The sequence below is a fragment of the Megalops cyprinoides genome, chromosome 2 (genome assembly GCF_013368585.1).
Source record: "Megalops cyprinoides isolate fMegCyp1 chromosome 2, fMegCyp1.pri, whole genome shotgun sequence".
Taxonomy (NCBI): domain Eukaryota; kingdom Metazoa; phylum Chordata; class Actinopteri; order Elopiformes; family Megalopidae; genus Megalops; species Megalops cyprinoides.
Window position 1 is genome coordinate 7,992,421 of NC_050584.1, and position 18,956 is coordinate 8,011,376.

Here is an 18,956-nt window from a genome sequence, read left to right on the forward strand (position 1 = left end):
TGTTAATTTAGGGCCGACGTGATGACGTTATGCACAACAACATGGCTGATGGCAGAAACAATAATATCTCCGCTGTTACAGAGCGAACGGTTATCTCAGATTTAAACTGTGTAGTATTTTAGACCAGGGGGGATACCAGCGTAGATTGTAAATATGGCGCACCGATATCTGTTCCTGACGAGAAGCTGTAGGAATTTATTCAAAAGCATGTTATCACCAAACAACGTCAGAGCGAGCGATGCACGACTGGTGGTATGTTCAGTAGATACAAGTGCACTTCAAGCTAGCCAGCTCATCGGCTGTAGTTTGTGTGGTTAAGTTGTTTACTCGTGCAGTATAAAATTTTGAGTATTTCTACGGCTGTTGACTCTTTTACCATCACTGTCTGATTTTTGTTATAGCTAGCAAGCAGTTCCAGTACCATGAATCGGTGAATAACTAGCAGACTAAAACAGGCCTACGCATGACATATTTCACAGTTCCACAGTTAGCTAGCCAGCTAGTTACACTTTATAAACTGATACTGGATGCATAACTAGGTAGCTAGTTGCGCACATATTAGTCAGCTAATTAGCCTCTACTCGCTAATCGTTTCCATCTCTATGACTTGGTGTATTTATCCATTTTAATTACTTTGCTAGCAGTTAATGTTGTGTGCATTGCCTTGCTGACACGTCCCAGGGCAGTGATAAAGCCGGCAAGCCACTCGCCATTGGCATAACTAATGTCATTACGGCATTGTCTGTCAGTTCTCCATCATTCTGAGAAAATACCCCGACATCTCTCACCCCCTTACATTCTGTGTGTGTGTGTTTTTAGCCTGTAGCGTGGCAAACAATGTCAGTTTTCTCTCCATGTAGACTGTTCTGGTAGGTTCATGAAGTCAGTGTTATATCATTGGAAACTGTAGACACACACAGGTAACACTCACACTCACTGGTCCGGGAGTGTGGTGAGCCTGGTTTGACACTGTTGCTCGTTCAAACTGAATGGATACACTGATGTTTTACTGTGATGGAAATCGCTCTGGATAAGAGCGTCTACTAAATGCATGTAATGTAATGTATTAACTAGGTCGCTACTTAAGTGAGCATGAGTTCCATAAGGGAGTGAGTAATGTAAACTGTAAGTGTTGTTAAGTTTCATAGGGTACCATTTTGATGCCTTACTGGTGGACTGCAACAGTTCCAAACTAGAGCTTCATTAGACTTAGGAAGAACGTGACCTGCTGTAATGTACTACAATAGCTGTATCAATAAAATAATAATGATACAATTACCAATATTTTATAATAATTACAAAATAATAAACTTCATGTCATAAATGGTAATAATCATGACGGTGAATATCTGGCGGATGTCTCAATCAGCAGGTGCATGCATTAAAAGGATGCAACCTGTAAGGTTGATTAATGAAGTCATGGTCCTATATTCTGTTATTACTGGGGCTGCAGTCATTTAGGTGTACATTCTCAGAACAGAGCATTGAGAACTGAGTGCATTGCATGAACTGAATGAAGCCTTCTAGAATCCCTAATTCTGCTGTATAGCAACACAGTTGAAGGGGGGTGAATTGACTTGTCTGGGGGTCGTAGTAAAGTAGTGCAGATGCAACTGCAGCATCATGACTCTTGTCAGCTGTTGTGGTGGCACAGGACCTTTTTATAATGATGTTGCTGAATGATGTGTAGAATGTAGTTTTGTTTGTCTGTTTATTTTTAAAGGTCATGGCACATCCTGACAGTCTGGTTGCCCTCAGCAGGGGAACGATGCTTGCCAGTTTCTTAGGTGCCTACAGAAGATTGTGCTCCAAGCCTCCTAAAGGTATATTTATACACAAAGTGTTTTCTGCCCTGACTCTGTGCTCCTGAAGTGGTCATTGCTGTAGTCAGTTGGTTGACACCTTAAGCATGATATCTTTATAGGAATGGTACTCTACCCAGAAAATACCGTGCTCTATTAGCATTGGACAAGCAGGAGATTAAGAAATGTTTAGTAGTGTCAGTGTTAATTATGAAAAATTGTAACCTTGGTAGACAAATCACAGCGAAAACATACAAGGAAAAATAATATGAAAGATCTCAGTTTTTGGATAAGACTCTCGCAGGCATTGCCGTCTTGGACTTTTCTGGCTGAATCTAAGCCAGGACACAGTAATTGATATTGTTTTGTCAGAAATGAGTCCCTTGTGCTACACAGTCTTGTATTCCTGGCAAGAGTTTTGTTACATCTGTGTCACTGGCACCCAGCCTGACTCATGTGGTCAAACTCTGACCCAGCTTCTGGCAGCGCGATCCAAACACAAGGTACACCCAGAGCAGGGCCAGCAACTATAACTCACTGGCTCTGTGCAACCAGAAAATACAAATATTAAATGATGGATTCCATGCGTGTCAAATCCAGTAATTCTTTAATGCTTGAAGAAACAGCAACAAGCAAAATGATATTGAAAGCAGGCTTGGCGCAGAAATGCAAATAGCCTGTTATGCCAAGTTCAGAGTTTTGGTTACACTTCTCTGGAGATTTCAGCTGCTTTCAGTTGCCAGAGTGGACAGATGAAGAGAGGGACCCAACAGCAGCAACCCACCACCCTTTTTAGGTGACAGGCTAAGGCCTGTGTCCAGTCTTATCACAGTACCTATTATCCTTAAATTAGCATGACACAATTGATAAGTGTAATTTTCAAAGGTATTTTTAGTGACTACCAGGAAAGAGCCCAGATTCACCACAACCGCAATGGATTTTGGCCTTAACATTGCGCAGCAAATTTCAGCAGGTGTCAGGTGTGTTTTTTTATGTCCTTGTTCTCTGCAATAGTTGAAATATTATTACATGTAATAAATGTAAAAAAAAAAAATATAAACACTTTAATTTGTTACTCAAACCTGTGGACAAAGTACCTCACTGTTAAATGTTTAGAGGCTGGTTATGCTGCAGCGTATTATTTGCCACCTGTGATCAGCTGTCAGTCCCAAAGATAATCACAGCTCTGTACACATGATTGAACCAGCTGCTTGTTTTCCTATGCTGGTGCAGTATGTGGATTCCAGGTGGTCCTTGTTTGTTTGTTTGCCTGCCGGTCGGTTTGACCGTGAATATGATAGCTGGCCTAGTTTTCAGTCCTGGCATGAGAACTCCACGAGGTGCCACTGAGCTTGTTTGTTTTGTTTTCTTCTCAGGGTTTGAGAAGTTCTTCCCCAATGACAAGAATGGCGCTAAGAACAGCGAGCCCAAACCAGCCAGTTCAGAAGCTAAAGGTATTTCTGGACACTTTCCACACTCTCCTCAGAGCTTGCAGCGCCCACTCAATCACACTCTGTAGAAACTCCACGGTATCCACAGTCGGACTGTTGCGTTCTGCTGTTGTGTGTGCAAGCCAGTTATTCCCCTTGACCTTTTTACATGGCCATGCTATGTATAGGCAACAGTCTGACAAAGGGGGGCAGAAAATTCTGACTGAGCTTGTATCCCATCCAGATACGATGATAAAAAACAGACATGGGTTTGTGTGTCTGCTGTGTGGCTGTGTTTCACAAAGTCAGTGGAAACTTAAAGAATAGGTTCAGGCCTTTGCTTTTGAAACGGGATGCTTTTCTGGAACTGAAAGGACAAACAAACGGCTGATTGCCCTCTTTTCGGCACAAGAGAGGAAACATCGTGCCACCATAGCCTGAGTGTGAACATCTTCCTTTAACATTTGTGCAGGGTGGGGAAAAGCTACTGAAGCTACTTTCGTGCACAGTGCCTTTCTTGATTTACTGTGCATGTAAAGGGAATCTGACATAACCTTAAAAGTAGGGATTTCTGATATTATGATATCTCTACAATAAAACAAGGTCTGTCTGGAATTGACCTACAAAGGGAATTGATTGGCTGTTGATGTCCTTTTTTTCAGAGGCCAAACCAACCAACGCACAGAGAGCGACTGGAAGATCAGCTGGAGGAGGTGGAGGAGGAGCAGGTGGCAGTGGTGGAGGTGGAGGAAAGAGAGGAGGGAGGAAGGAGGAGTCTACCTGGTGGAGTCGATTGCAAAAGGTGAGAAAAAAACCAAACTGCAGCACCACCAGATCCAAACACGAAGCAAGATATGAATTAATAAATGAAAAAACGCAATGCAATATGACAGTGTAAGTTCTTTGGACATTGAATTTGCACCAATCCAATGTTTAGGGGGAAATTCCATGGGACGATAAGGAGTTCCGTGTGTACTTCCTGGCCAGTGCGGCCTTCTGGGCAGCGGTCACCTACTACTTCCTAATCCACAGTGCTGGTCAGGAGGTCACCTGGAAGGACTTTGTCAACAGCTATCTCTCAAAAGGACTCGTAAGTGTTGAAACCCAATTCAGAGTCTGTCTTCTCCTGTGTTTCTGTTCCACCATTGTGTACTGTGTAATCTGAACCCTTGTAAGAAAGTTGTCAGCAAGCTTTTTTAAAGGCCACTGCAAGTGAGCTACAGTAAGCATTGCCCAGTGTCTCTTTGTGCTCCATGTTTTACTCTGAACTCATGCTGAGGAGCTGATTGGCGCAAAATTGTACTTTTGTGCTGGAAGTCCGTCTGGACAAGAGTGTCTGCTAAATTAATGTAATGTGACATTTCTTGTTTTTTGCTAATTCTATCAGTGTCGTCCATCCATGCCTTGTTAAACTCAAATACCACCTGTGCCCATTTCGTCTGCAGGTGGACCGGCTGGAAGTTGTCAATAAACGCTATGTCAGAGTAATCATCCCCCCTGGAAAGATGCCAGTCAGTGGAGTGAGTTTATTGTGATTCTTTTTTAAAACAGTGGCTTCTTCTAAAACAGAAACACTTTCAAACACTCTTGAACCACTCGTTTTCTGTCTCCACACACTTTCATATCTAATGTATTATTAACACATTAGACTGCTGATCTCCCACAACTGTAATATTACACATTTCATTGCCATTTTAGTGGGGAAAGTAAAATCTGTAGCAATATAAATGACTTTACGTTGACTGAGGATGAGTTCCGTTGTTTGAAGCAGTTGATATCTTACGGTGAATCTCTGCCCGTCATAGCAATATGTGTGGTTCAACATCGGGAGTGTGGACACGTTTGAGCGCAACCTGGAGACGGCGCAGATGGAGGTGGGAATTGAGGGGGAGAACAGGCTGCCCGTGATCTACTCCACAGAGAGCGACGGGTGAGACTTGGGGGGGGGGCGGGGGGGGGGGGGGGGGTTTAGGGTGGGGCCAGATATGGCAAATTTGTGTTTCTTGAGCTGTACGGTGCAGCTGGACACAGCCTCAGAGGCTCTGCTGTACTAAAATGCACGGTATGCGTCAAGCCCTCCAAGAGCACAAGGTGTAGCTTGGTGTTGTGGCCCGCGGGCTTATCGCTTAAGAGCTCTCTTTCAACAAAAAGAAAATGTAGTGGATATGAGTGCCTATACTGTTGTGAACTAATGCACAAAAACGCTGTTAACCCGGATCTTTTTGCATTTACATTTAGTCATTTGTGAGATATTCTTATCCAGAGGTTAGGCTAAGAACAGGGATCATATCAAATCATCAGTAGACAATGCCAAATCTTTTTTAAATCTTTAACCATTTATTTTTTTAATTGGTTTACTTTAACATATTTGTACTGTAAATTCCTAGAGTTCGATGGGCTGATGGCAGGCAACTATATTGTACTGTTTAATTGTTTTCTGTTATCGGTTATGCCAATGAAATTAGTTTTTTCCTTGATATAAGCTGTTTATTAACTGTTCCTCTCACAGCCTTAGGAAACTTGAACGGGGTTTGGTTTTATTTTGGTGTTTGGAGTTTGTCCTCTAGAGGGCACTGTCAGCATATGAAATTCATTGCTTCAAGAACACAGTTTCCATTTGTCACATTAGTGGGTCAGCCTCTCCCTTACAAGGCAATATTTCCACAAGCCCAGTCACGTCTGCTGAAATCCCATAATAGGTAGCAGGTCTGAACCTTAGTCACTGATTACGAGAGCTGAGGGAGGCTTGTCTTTCACAGGCAGTGCAGTTTCAGATGATTGGAAAAGATTTCCACTGCCTCTGTTGCTCTGAAAATCTCTCCAAACTTGATTTCCCCAACTAGTTTTATGAAGCTTTCTGGAAATGCTGACAAAAGGCGGTGCCCCAAGCTAGCATTGACCTTAATGTAAAAACAGGTGTGTCGAGGGTCTTCAGACTTTGCACACATGTGGAGCACTGTAATGCCTGTGTGATTGGAGGGAAGTGTTTATATGTAGAAAGAAGGGGAAGGATAACAAAGGGAACAGTTTGAACGAGTGAGCTGATGGTGGAGGAATTCGCGGAATGTCTCCCCGGTGCAATACAGCTGCCTGGCGTCACTGAGGAGCAATGCGTAGAGCCAGAAAGCGAGGAGGGCTCGCGGTGTGTGACCCTGCTGAAGCTCCGAGCTTTGTGTAGCGCCCGTGTGTCTGGTGTGTTCTCGTCTCGAACGCCCAGTCCTGTTTAGCGGTTTGTAACAGGGTAGCACGTCGGGTGCCGTGCCGAATCCCCACAGGTCCTTCCTGCTGAGCATGCTGCCCACGGTGCTGATCATCGGCTTCCTGCTGTACACGCTGCGCCGGGGCCCCGCGAGGGGCGGGCGGCCCGGGCGGGGCATGGGCGGGCTCTTCAGCGTGGGCGAGACCACCGCCAAGGTGCTGCGCGACGAGGTCGACGTCAAGTTCAAGGACGTGGCGGGCTGCGAGGAGGCCAAGCTGGAGATCATGGAGTTTGTCAACTTCCTCAAGAACCCCAAGCAGTACCAGGACCTGGGGGCTAAAATCCCCAAGGTACGCGGCGTAGAGACACACGCACACACACAAACATACAGGCATGCACACCGCTGAGATGCTTCACCCAGCACAGACAAGTCAAGGGTGAAAATAAAGAGAAGGTAACAGCTCTGCACATCCTCGACATACAGTACTCTATTCCAGCAACTCAGTGTAAAATAAGCAAAAAAAAAAGTGAAACGCCAGCCCCTGTGGGTGACTGACACTCTATAATTGCATAACACAACAGGTGAGAGCTAATTTCCCCAGTGGCTCAAACCTCTCTCTATAAGGGGCCTTCTATCCATCCCAGAGTTGGATTCCTCAGTATTGAATGTGTCTCCCTTAGACTGTCTTCTGCAGCGACCCTTCGCTGGCAGCTCTCTCACCCCTTGCGTCCCCTCTCCTGCACAGGGAGCTATCCTGACGGGGCCCCCTGGCACAGGGAAGACGTTGCTGGCCAAAGCCACCGCCGGGGAAGCCAATGTCCCCTTCATCACCGTCAACGGCTCCGAGTTCCTGGAGATGTTTGTGGGTGTGGGGCCAGCCAGGGTGAGTGATCATGGGGTTTTCTGGTGATGGCCACGTGACTCGTGTAGGATCCAAGAACTAATTTTAACACAGTCAAGGATCTGTCAGCTCGGCCTGCCAGTACGTATGGAGGAGATGGGCATGCTCGAGGAAGCCTCACACTTTGAAAAAGTCAGTTAAACCAGTTAGAACAGCATATGTTTTCTAGCAATAATTCTGCAGTATTTTGCCCTGCACTATATATAATATGCATTGACAATATTCTCAGCTACATTAATGCTTTGATTTGAAAATGCTTAAAGATTGAATCTGTCTCATGCTGTTGATTTAGGATTATTGAATACACTGAAGGTTGTCAGAGTGATATTGTGGTTGAATTCCCTTTGGTCTCTCGGTTGGTTAGGTGAGGGACCTGTTTGTGATGGCCCGCAAGAATGCCCCCTGCATCCTGTTCATCGATGAGATTGACGCAGTGGGCCGCAAACGGGGGCGGGGCAACTTCGGGGGCCAGAGCGAGCAGGAGAACACTCTCAACCAGCTGCTGGTGGAGATGGACGGTGAGAAAGAGAGAGAGAGAGACAGAAAGGGGAGAAGGGCTCAGTGAGGTTTTATAGATGTTACATTTAACTGAAGCAGTAGCGCTCCCTGCTGAAAAGTGAAGCTTCAGCTCTAACTATGCCGTGTCCCATGCAGTTCAGGATTCAGCTGAGCTGACTCCGTTTCTGAATCCTGAGGTCATCGTCAATGTTGTCTGATGGCTGTCCCATATCTCTCTCTCTCTCTGTGTCTCTCTCTCCCTCCCTCCCTCCCTCCTGTTCTACATTGCTACTCTCATCTCTATTTCTCTCAGATATCTGGGGATCTCATGTTCATTTGAAGATGAAAGAAATAAAGATAATTTATTGTGTATACATCTGTGTAATTGCTGAAACCTCCTTCCTAATGGTGCCCTGTGTGTATTATTTTGAGATCTTCATTGCACTTGCAAGAGACATTTTTTACAGCTCTGCATATGGAATGTCTTAGTCTTTTCTCACCTGCACTGTATAATTGTTTCTGACTGTGAGCTTTTTAAAAGAGCATGCATGAATTTAATTCCAATTAAGTTAAACATATAGGACGACGTCAGAAGATTGTATATGTATAAATGAATTTATGTTTAAACAAAGGAGACTGGCAAGCAGCCGTAAGTTGTAATGACATAAACTCCCTCTTCTGCCTCTGTCCTTTCCCCTTCCAGGATTCAACACTACTACCAACGTTGTGGTGCTGGCAGGAACCAACCGACCTGACATCCTGGATCCTGCACTTATGAGGCCCGGTCGCTTCGACAGGCAGATATACATTGGTACAAGCAGTTAATTCACGTTACCGCTGACCCTCGGATTTGTGTTGGTATCACTAACGGCATCGCTGTCACCTGCTCCCTCACAACCTCCTCTCCGTCTTTTAAAGGCCCCCCTGACATCAAGGGTCGGGCCTCCATTTTCAAAGTGCACCTGCGGCCGTTGAAGCTGGACGCAGCCATGGACAAGGATGCACTGGCCCGTAAGATGGCTGCCCTGACCCCCGGGTTTTCAGGTGAGCAGCAGGAGCTCAGAGTCCCTGGATTCTGAACTGCGGGATCTTCTCTCATTGCTCAGTTCACATTTGCATATTGACATTCTTGTAAGTAGGTTTGTCATTACTTCATTTCATTCCCTTGTTCTGTTTGCTCGGTAAAGTTCTTTTTCCTTTCGTTACTGTCAGTCCAGGGAAGAGTGAGGCCAAGTACTTAATGAATTTCAGTGAGGGTAACCTTTTCTTTTTTGTCTTACTCCATTTTATTAACATTAGTTGCAGCCAGACATATACTGTTCATGTAAGAAACCATAAAGTACAATTTTAAGTTTAAATTAATTACTTAACGAATAAAGCGCAGTTCCATTCAGTCTGGACCTGAGCTGCTTTAGGTTTAATCGTTTTCTTTTGGAAAGATATGAGTCACCGAAATGTCAGCTGGAGCAGATAAAGGCTCACGTATGTATCAGTGAGTCCTTAGGCATCGTTCATAGAGTGGTTAATACCTCCTTAAAGTTTGTTCCTTCTTCGCTCCCTCTCCCCCCCCTTTGACCCAAACAAGGTGCTGACATCGCTAACGTGTGTAACGAAGCTGCACTGATAGCAGCAAGACACCTCTCAGACGCCATCAGCCAGAAGCACTTTGAGCAGGCCGTTGAACGGGTGATAGGAGGTACGCACATTAAAGGACAGTGAACAGGATTTTAGTTTCATCTGTACCCCACTGTACAGAAATGTTGAGTGTTGGGGAATTCGGGCCTGTTATTTACGTTACCTGATTTGGGGGGACGTACCTTCTTTCCTTAATAAGCATTTTGTAGAATCTTTTCAGATGGCAGGGCCCGGTGATAGGGTTAAATGCATTTTAAGCTGCTGCGTGCCCTGTGAATGCATAGGTCTTGAGAAGAAGACCCAAGTCCTTCAGCCCGAGGAGAAGAAGACTGTGGCGTACCACGAGGCGGGGCACGCAGTAGCGGGGTGGTACCTGGAACACGCCGACCCCCTGCTGAAGGTGGGCCCCGCACACCCATCGTATTACTCAAAGTTCACCTGTTTTGTCAACTGCATCTCTGTTTCTGGCGGGGTAGTTTGGGGTAACGCATTCTGTCGTTATTGTTTGGTTCTAATGTCTGCTAGATTCTCATTGAGAGAAAACGAGAGACGGTTGTATGAAGCAATTATATCAGGCTCATCCTCGGCTTATTAGATGTTAACCGTAAGGCTTAAAAGCTGGCCTGGGTGTCTGGTTTTTCTCACAGAGCCCCAGGCGGTTTGGTTCAGCAGTGCCTCCAAGGGCACTCGCAGAGAAGTACTGTGTTAACTATTCATGAGTGACTCCTTCAAAAGATAAACAGTTCACAGCTAGTACTTAAACAGAGCAACCCAACCAGTATGGAGACACATATTTGCAACTGAATGTGTTTCCTGTAGCAGCGTCTCAAATATTTACCTTTGCTGATATCTTTTATATACTTTTTTTTTTGAGTAGTGTAAAATTTTGTAATGTCAGAGGCAGAAATGGTCAAGCCCAGTCTTTGGTGGTTGATTTCCTACAGAACTACCTGTAGAACTACCTTTTATCTGTTAAAAGAATATGATGCTCAATAAGGCCAAAAATCCATATAAAATAGTGTAGTGGCCAAGTGAAAATAAATAGAGTAAAAGTCACAGAACTTTTCCATCAGTTCCATCAGGTCTCTTGCTTTGCCTCCCCCCACTCTCACAGGACTGAACACATAGACCAAATTTCACTTGTTGTTTGTTCAGTTGCCATACATAAATCATACTAGTTATCTGTGATTGGCTCTCCCAGGTGTCTATCATCCCACGGGGGAAGGGGCTGGGCTATGCCCAGTACCTGCCCAAAGAGCAGTACCTGTACACAAGGGAGCAGCTGCTGGACCGCATGTGCATGACGCTGGGTGGGCGAGTCTCTGAGGAGATCTTCTTTGGCAGGATCACCACTGGGGCCCAGGATGACCTGAGGAAGGTCACTCAGAGTGCCTATGCTCAGGTAAGAAGAGCACTAAGGATGGAGCCTTCATCTGCTCCAGAGCTAGATACTGTAAGGACCTCTAATTGGTCCATAGGGTCTGTCTTTAAGAATCATTGGCGTTTGAGGCAATTATCTGTTTGTTCTTAACATTTTTTGTTTAATTGTTTTTCCCCCCGCTTTTAGAATATGAAAACACAATTGCTAGGAATGAAGTATTCTTATGATTTTGATAGTTAACATGGAAGATAAATCACTGTATGGAGGTTACAGATGTCTCACTTTTTGGGTACAAATGCATACGAGATATCCACGTTTGTTTTTTCCAGTCCAGAATCAGTTAGTTCTCCCTGACCAGACAGGCTTCCTAAAAGTAATACTGTTTTACGTTCTTGCTCTTTTAATCATTATCTTGGTACTGCTGTAAGCAAACAAAAGTTGGAAGCTGAAATCCAGAGATAAATATTTGCTAACGTTTCCCTTTTCACCAGTTTCTTGTTGTGAAGCCTCTTAATCCTGTTCCTGCCAGTGCTTGCAGTGCACTTCCGTGCTCTGACCCCTGCGCTGTGCTCGTGTCCTCAGATCGTCCAGTTCGGGATGAATGAGAAGGTAGGCCAGGTGTCCTTTGACCTCCCGCGGCAGGGAGAGGTCGTGCTGGAGAAGCCCTACAGCGAGGCCACAGCGCGCCTCATCGACACAGAGGTGCGACACCTCATCGACACAGCCTACAAACGCACCCAGGCCCTGCTCTCGGAGAAGAAAGCCGAGGTGGAGAAGGTAAAAGGATAAGATTCAAATTCACACAACTGTGCAGCAATGTTTCAAATATTATTCAAGGGAACTGTTTCTAGGAGCTTTTACATTCTTCACTACGGCCCAGTTTTTAAAGTGCTTTCCAGGATCAGTACAAGACAGGGAAGGGAAACCCCTGAATAAGAAACACGGAGATAAAACATTTATTCTGTGTTAAATGTCCATGACATTAAGTGCTTTTTAGTCAGATTAATCATGTAGTTTCCTTGGGCTTCGGATGTGCCTGTCATAATGTGACCCCCTCCTCGGCCACAGGTGGCGCTGCGCCTGTTGGAGAAGGAGGTTCTCGACAAAAATGACATGGTGGAGCTCCTGGGGCCGCGGCCCTTTGCCGAGAAGTCGACCTACGAGGAGTTTGTGGAGGGCACTGGCGGTATGGAGGAGGACACCACCCTTCCTGAGGGCCTGAAGGACTGGAACAAGGAGCGTGACAAGGACAAGGAGGAGAGCACTGAGGAGCAGATCGCGAGGCAGATCACCGGTGGCATGCCCTTCTGAGCCCCGCCCCCCACCTCCCCCACCCTAAAGGGCCCGAGTGGTATGGGAGAGGAGTCTGCCTCTCAGCACACTCTCAAAGAGGCCCAGACTCAGGGCACATCGACGCTCAAAGAGATATGGGTGTTGATGCTAGTTCGTTTTCCACAGAGTAAAGGCCAGCAACTGAAAACGGAAGCGACGATATTTAAAATCTTTGGCTACTCTTGACAGGGACTGTGGAAAATGTATGACATATTTGAGGAGAGGAAAAAAGAACCAGGCCATCTACTTATTTATTCTGCTTCTGTGAAGTAGACAAGTTTGTGAATGGAAATGCCAAATGAGTTTAAGCTACTGGTGAAAATATAAGCAGAAGTACTTTGTTCTTAAGAAGGAGAAAGCGAGTATAATATCCTGTCTGTATGGTTCAGTATTGCCTTGCCACCAGCTACTGTATTAATGCAGTGGAATTCAAACTTAAATGATCACATATATGGCTGATTGCAATCATTAATATTCAGAAATTCACAAAATGGTGGGCAATATGTACCTTCCACTGGCAGTATGCTTCAACATCATGTTATGCTTTCAGAAACCAAAATACAGCTACGCTGCTATGCCGAGGTGTGTCATAGATGCAATATAGAACTTGTGTTTTGATTGTTAGGCAACGAAAGTTATTTGAATCCCGTTTCCCTCAGTGCTTCCACCCCGATGCGCACACCCTTACACATGCATGTGTGTGCGCGCCACACCCCAGGTCATTTTCAGTTCAGCGCGGCGATCTGGCGTTTTTAGCGGGCCGCAGACATCCTGACAGGCCGCCCAGGTTCTTAGTCAGCTGACCGCGCAGCTGCACGGTGACTGTGCCACCTGCTGCGCGTGCAACACACTCGGCGCAAGACACGGCAGCTGCCAGTCATTCAAGTCTGCAGTACGTCCTCTGCATTCCCCGCCCAGCTAGGGCTAAAACAAAAGACCCATCTTTTTCTTTCTTTTTTTTTTTTTTTTGGATATCTGTGCGTCATTAGAATGCCAAAGCTAAAGGGTGCGTTACTTACATCACAGTCACCGATGTGTCAAACATTTGATCAGAATCGAAAGGGCCCCATCAACATCAGCTTGTCGGTTTTGCAAACGTTTGTTTATTTTGGGTATGTAACATAATGTGTAAAATGTACATTTGGCTCTACTTTGTAAATGTCTTTGAAGCTTTGTAAATCGTGACAAAAAATATTTAAAAACCTCTGAATGAGCAGTGGTACCATTCCTCGTGTTATTTTCCTCTTACTTCAGTGTTTGACAATAGATCTATTGTTAGTGGGAATATCCTAAGTTCTTCATAGAGTGGCATTTCCCCCATTGTTAATTGAGCAGAGTGCTGAGCACAGAAATCCTTGCTCAGCACCTGCAGTGAATAGCAGGGGGATTTTGTCCCGACAACTGAAACAGTAAGGCCTCACGGGCAGGGGACCAGAACGGATGTGAACAAAGCACTTGGCCTTGGAAATGACTAGCTCTCCTTACACACTGAAACACAAATGAAGTCGTAGTCACAGACAGAAGAATGTAGGCATCTTCTCCCGAGAAATTTTTGACTTCTGACTGTACAGTATCATTGACAGTATAGAATAGAAGGATGTTACTGAGACCAATTGCAGTGCACTTTTCTCAGTTTTAGACACTATAGAACAAGTAGACTTTTACATCATCATAATGTGTTCATTATTATCATTATGCTTTGAAATTCAGGATAGTCATCACGTCCCACAATAGCCCCCTCACCTCACAGTCTGTTCAAAAATGTCAATGTATTTTGAATTTGAATATGTTTACTGGTCATTTTTCTGAACCAGGATTTATTGTGATAACGGTAGTTTAAGAAGTGGTTAATTCATATCAAAGCATGAAGTCTGGCTTACTGTTGCAGGCAAAATGACGAATAATATCATTTGAATTATCACATAGTTTTTGTTGGCCCCTCTTTTGTAGATATAATTCATTGTTTGCCTTATCAATAATTTCTAGTGTAGGTTGTGAGTCTTACAGGTTGGTCTTTCAAAGGCAGGCTTTCTTAAATCTAGAGGATGTGGGAAATGGAAATTTGAATTCATTTTTCCATATCTCAGTGATAATTAAGAAAATTTAGTTATTTACTGCGGTAGGAATAAAACCCAGAATAGTTTTCCTGCCTTTGTAGAGGCTTTATTGCATGTGTTCTTCATTTCGGCCTTAGTCATTAGACATTTTCAGCTTTAAAAAAACCTTCACAGTTTCAAACACACATCATCAAACAACAAAAGAAATCAGTGCATTCTCACAGAAAAAATGCACTTTAAGAACAGAAAACCTAGGACTATGTTTGCTTCACTCATTGACTTCCTCCTCGTCATCCTCGAATGTCTCTTCTCCATCATTGGCAGTGGCCTCCTGGTACTGCTGGTATTCCGACACTAGGTCGTTCATGTTGCTCTCGGCCTCGGTGAACTCCATCTCGTCCATGCCCTCCCCGGTGAACCAGTGGAGGAAGGCCTTGCGACGGAACATGGCAGAGAACTGCTCTGAGATGCGCTTGAACAGCTCCTGGATGGCCGTGCTGTTCCCGATGAAGGTGGAGGCCATCTTGAGGCCGCGGGGAGGGATGTCGCACACGGCCACCTTCACGTTGTTGGGGATCCACTCCACGAAGTAGCTGCTGTTCTTGTTCTGAATGGCCAGCATCTGCTCGTCCACCTCCTTCATAGACATGGGCCCTCGGAAAACGGTGGCTACTGTCAGGTAGCGGCCGTGGCGCGGGTCGCAGGCGGCCATCATGTTCTTGGCGTCGAACATCTGCTGGGTGAGCTCCGGCACCGTGAGCGCACGGTACTGCTGGCTCCCGCGGGCGGTGAGGGGGGCGAAACCCGGCATGAAGAAGTGCAGGCGGGGGAAGGGCACCATGTTGACGGCCAGCTTGCGCAGGTCGGCGTTGAGCTGGCCGGGGAAGCGCAGCGAGGTGGTCACCCCGCTCATAGTGGCCGACACCAGGTGGTTGAGGTCCCCGTAGGTGGGCGTGGTCAGCTTGAGCGTGCGGAAGCAGATGTCGTAGAGCGCCTCGTTGTCGATGCAGTAGGTCTCGTCTGTGTTCTCCACCAGCTGGTGCACGGAGAGCGTGGCGTTGTAGGGCTCCACCACAGTGTCAGACACCTTCGGGGAGGGCATGACGCTGAACGTGTTCATGATGCGGTCGGGGTACTCCTCGCGGATCTTGCTGATGAGCAGGGTGCCCATGCCTGAGCCGGTGCCCCCGCCCAGGGAGTGGGTGAGCTGGAAGCCCTGCAGACAGTCACAGTGCTCACACTCTTTCCTTACCACGTCAAGCACCGAGTCCACCAGCTCTGCTCCCTCCGTGTAGTGGCCTTTGGCCCAGTTGTTCCCTGCACCTGTCTGCCCTGCAAAGGCATCAAACATAAAGAAATGGAAACGTAATATCTAATCTCCCACTCCCTCTGCCCCACCCCTTTAGAGCAATTGCAGGCCATTTATCATGTCCAGTAGCAGTGTGGTGTTGATTTAAGGTCCTGTGATGGTTGTGGGTTTAAATCCTCCTTGCAAAGGCCTCTAATGAATTTTCAAGGAAACCCCAGCTGTCTTAAAGCTGCACTCACACTATTAAAAGAAAAGTGGAGAGTTAAACAGCGAGCATTAACCTAGTGCCATGCTGCTCCTGGCTTTTGAGTAACAGTCTAGGTTAACATGAAGCATTACATTACACTAATTAAACCTAGCTAGTGAATTACTGTTTTTGATTTTTGAAGGACAGATGAAAGATGACATTGTGAGCCTTGATAGCTAACTGGTAAGCTTATGTTAGCTAATATTGCATAATGACATGTTCAGTTAAGAGCCAGCTTATGTGCTTGTTTGCACTGTGGAAAAAACAAGTGTATTTGACCAAATCACTTGTGTTATTATAGTGAACCAGTTGACCGTGTAAAAGTCAATCAGAGCTAGGACCAATTAAAAAGCTATCAACTTGTACAAATTATGAATAATAAATTAAATTGGATTTTCATATTTAAGGAAAAAACACAGCAAGCACTTTGCATAATATTATAATATTCTGCACATGTGGCTATATTAATTCCACTACCATTACCTGCCCAGCTCACATTGTGCAAGAAAGGACTTGTGTTTGAGCCTCTTAGCTCACAGGGTTGGAGCTTATCCTGATGTCTGGGCCATGAAGTGGACAATACCAGACAGGACACCAGCCCATTGCAAGGCTATTAACCAGCCATTCATCCCTTTAAATGCTGACTGCGAAGCAGGGGGGCAGTGGGTATCACTTTTGCAGTTTTTTGTATGATTGAATCCCCAAACTATCCAGGCATGGCAGACATGCTCTTCTAAAGGGTAGCGGTGATTCCCAAATAAGAGAATAATATGACTTACCCATAGACATGGTATGTTTAAATATAAACATTTTCAGAGCTGGCAAGACATTTTAAGATGACCTAGTAACTAGTAATGTGTAGTATAGTAATATAGTATATAATATAGTATATAGTACTAGTAATGTAGTAGTAATGTAGTAAAATCAACATATTATGCATTTAATGTTTCATAAAATTTCTTCCATGAGTACCTTAAGGTTGTCAAACTATCATCAACAATATATACCCAGAGGTTTGAATTGCTATAATGATGCTCAAGAAAACAAGTGTTTGTTGTACTTTCCAGAAAATACAGCCAGGCAACAGACAGGGCATGTCTACAAAGAAGCAACAGCAGATCTTAACTATGGCTAAACAATGGCATGTGTCACTGCTGCTGGAGTTGACCAGTGGATGTGACATCCAGTGTGAAAGATTAAAAAATGGTTGTCAGACTAATTTCTCAAAAAGCTTCAGGTTAATTTCTCGTCCCAGTGAAAAAATTATTCTAGCTCTTGGGAACTTCCACTGGTAATTATGTGCTTTGGGGTTCCCCTCATGGGAACCACAGAAACCTGGAAATGAAATTTACCAATCATTACCACCAGTGTTTTACAAGAGCAACCACACTGTTTTGTGGAAGCTAAGATGCTAACAAAGAGCTAAAAACATGCCTTCAGCACAACAACTTCACAAAGTTTCAAAATAAGCATGCAGTGGGGAACTGATACTGAAACAATGTAAGGTCACATTCTTCTCATATTTTTGACTGGTCATCACTGTCAGCAAATTACAGCTTTGTGCAGCAGCAACAATAAAGGAACTGGCACAGTCCACAAAAAAAAGAAAAAAAAAACATTGGATTGCTTGCATGGCTGATGCAATTCATTCTTACCAAAGATAAAGTTGTCAGGTCTGAAGAGTTGGCCGAAGGGTCCAGAGCGGACGCTATCCATGGTGCCAGGCTCCAGGTCCACCAGAACCGCCCGAGGGACATACTTGTGAGCTGTTATAACGTAAACAACATAAACATAAATGAACAAACAACCAAAAACAGGGGACAATTATTATTTATATATCCAGAAAGCCTGGCAAAAACGTACAGCAAGTGAGCAAACTGTATCAGAGAAAGGTTTGGGTTTAGGACATAATTATGGAGAGAGTGCAGTTGGCTGTAAATGAATGAGAGGCTCTGTTTTAACCCATTATACACAAAGAAATGTATAGCTGTGTTTGTTGTAAATATATTTGAGATTGCAAGGAATTGACTAAAGGAAGGTCATCCCTCTTGATGAAACCTGGGGGAGGGGAAAGGGTAGCAGGAATGGTGATTCATACGCGCTGACACACAAACTTACAGGATGCCTCGTTGTAATACACGTTAATTCTCTCGAGTTGAAGGGCTGAGTCACCGACATAGTTTCCTGCGGGATCAATCCCGTGCTCGTCGCTGATAACTTCCCAGAACTGCCGGAGAACAACAGAAAAGAAAATGTGATATAGTTTCCTAACAGTTTTTGGACATGGACAACTGGCTCTTAATTTGTTGAAGTCCTTGAAAATGTGATTCATCGGCAGTCCCCTCTAAGAATAGGCGTCTGAAGCGTCCAGCTGCTAAAAATTCTTCGGATACTCATGCTAAGCTGCATGCAGTTTTCGCCACTCCCTAAGAGCAATTCAGGGAACCGTTATTCGGTGTTTTACAGAAAAGCAAAATCTGTGCTTTCGGATTATTGTTAGTAAAAATATTAATTATAATATCAGTATATCATATATAGTCATATTCGTAAAGACTGAAATGAACTGGGCTTGAGATATTTTTATTCTTTAAAACTACAAATACATTACATCTGAAGTGATTATTGGAAAAACCTATATGCAATCCCAGCATCAACTTTGTATTTTACCCGCAGAAAAAGTTCATGTGTGTCAATAGGACAAATGACAGTAACAACAAATAAAAAAAAAAAAAAAAAAAAAAACTAAACTAAATCGTATTTCTCAGCTTACCTTGGTGCCGATTTGGTTGCCGCATTGCCCCGCCTGTATATGAACTATTTCCCTCATTATTGTTTATGTGTATGATATTGTTCACCTCCAGAAGATACCGGGCAAAGCGTAAATGCGTCAGTGGTGCCCGACTACTGCTTGAATGAGACGAGAAGAACCGCTAAATTCGTACCCGTCTCCCGTTCAGCTGAGCGTCCACACCCCGAAACATCAGGGCCGGACCTTCAAATGAATGACAGGCCTACTGTGCAATCAGAAACCAGCTCACATATGGCAGCCACTATAAATTTCTGTCTCTCTGGGATTTTTCAAATATTCCGCATCTGCATAAGGAATGGAGGAGAGAGACAGGGGTTTACAGGCGAAAGTGAACTGTTTTCGGCCTGTTGATAAA

At 44.7% G+C, this 18,956-nt stretch overlaps 2 protein-coding genes across 2 annotated transcripts; one reads left to right on the forward strand and one right to left on the reverse strand.

The window, feature by feature from the left end:
- Positions 1 to 41: 41 nt before the first annotated feature.
- On the forward strand, positions 42 to 13,359 carry LOC118773409 (AFG3-like protein 2). The gene is made up of 17 exons (XM_036522333.1): positions 42 to 252; positions 1,724 to 1,823; positions 3,179 to 3,256; positions 3,895 to 4,034; positions 4,170 to 4,322; positions 4,678 to 4,752; positions 5,038 to 5,162; positions 6,508 to 6,781; positions 7,178 to 7,315; positions 7,698 to 7,851; positions 8,535 to 8,642; positions 8,750 to 8,875; positions 9,417 to 9,527; positions 9,751 to 9,866; positions 10,668 to 10,868; positions 11,430 to 11,624; positions 11,916 to 13,359. Exons 1-17 carry the CDS (start codon positions 154 to 156, stop codon positions 12,156 to 12,158), a joined length of 2,436 nt encoding a protein of 811 aa, XP_036378226.1. The 5' UTR covers positions 42 to 153; the 3' UTR covers positions 12,159 to 13,359.
- A 1,099-nt stretch (positions 13,360 to 14,458) lies between these two features.
- On the reverse strand, positions 14,459 to 18,760 carry tubb6 (tubulin, beta 6 class V). The gene is made up of 4 exons (XM_036522434.1): positions 18,563 to 18,760; positions 17,911 to 18,019; positions 17,448 to 17,558; positions 14,459 to 15,568 (listed from the first exon to the last, which is right to left on the reverse strand). Exons 1-4 carry the CDS (start codon positions 18,617 to 18,619, stop codon positions 14,505 to 14,507), a joined length of 1,341 nt encoding a protein of 446 aa, XP_036378327.1. The 5' UTR covers positions 18,620 to 18,760; the 3' UTR covers positions 14,459 to 14,504.
- Between the last annotated feature and the right edge of the window lie 196 nt (positions 18,761 to 18,956).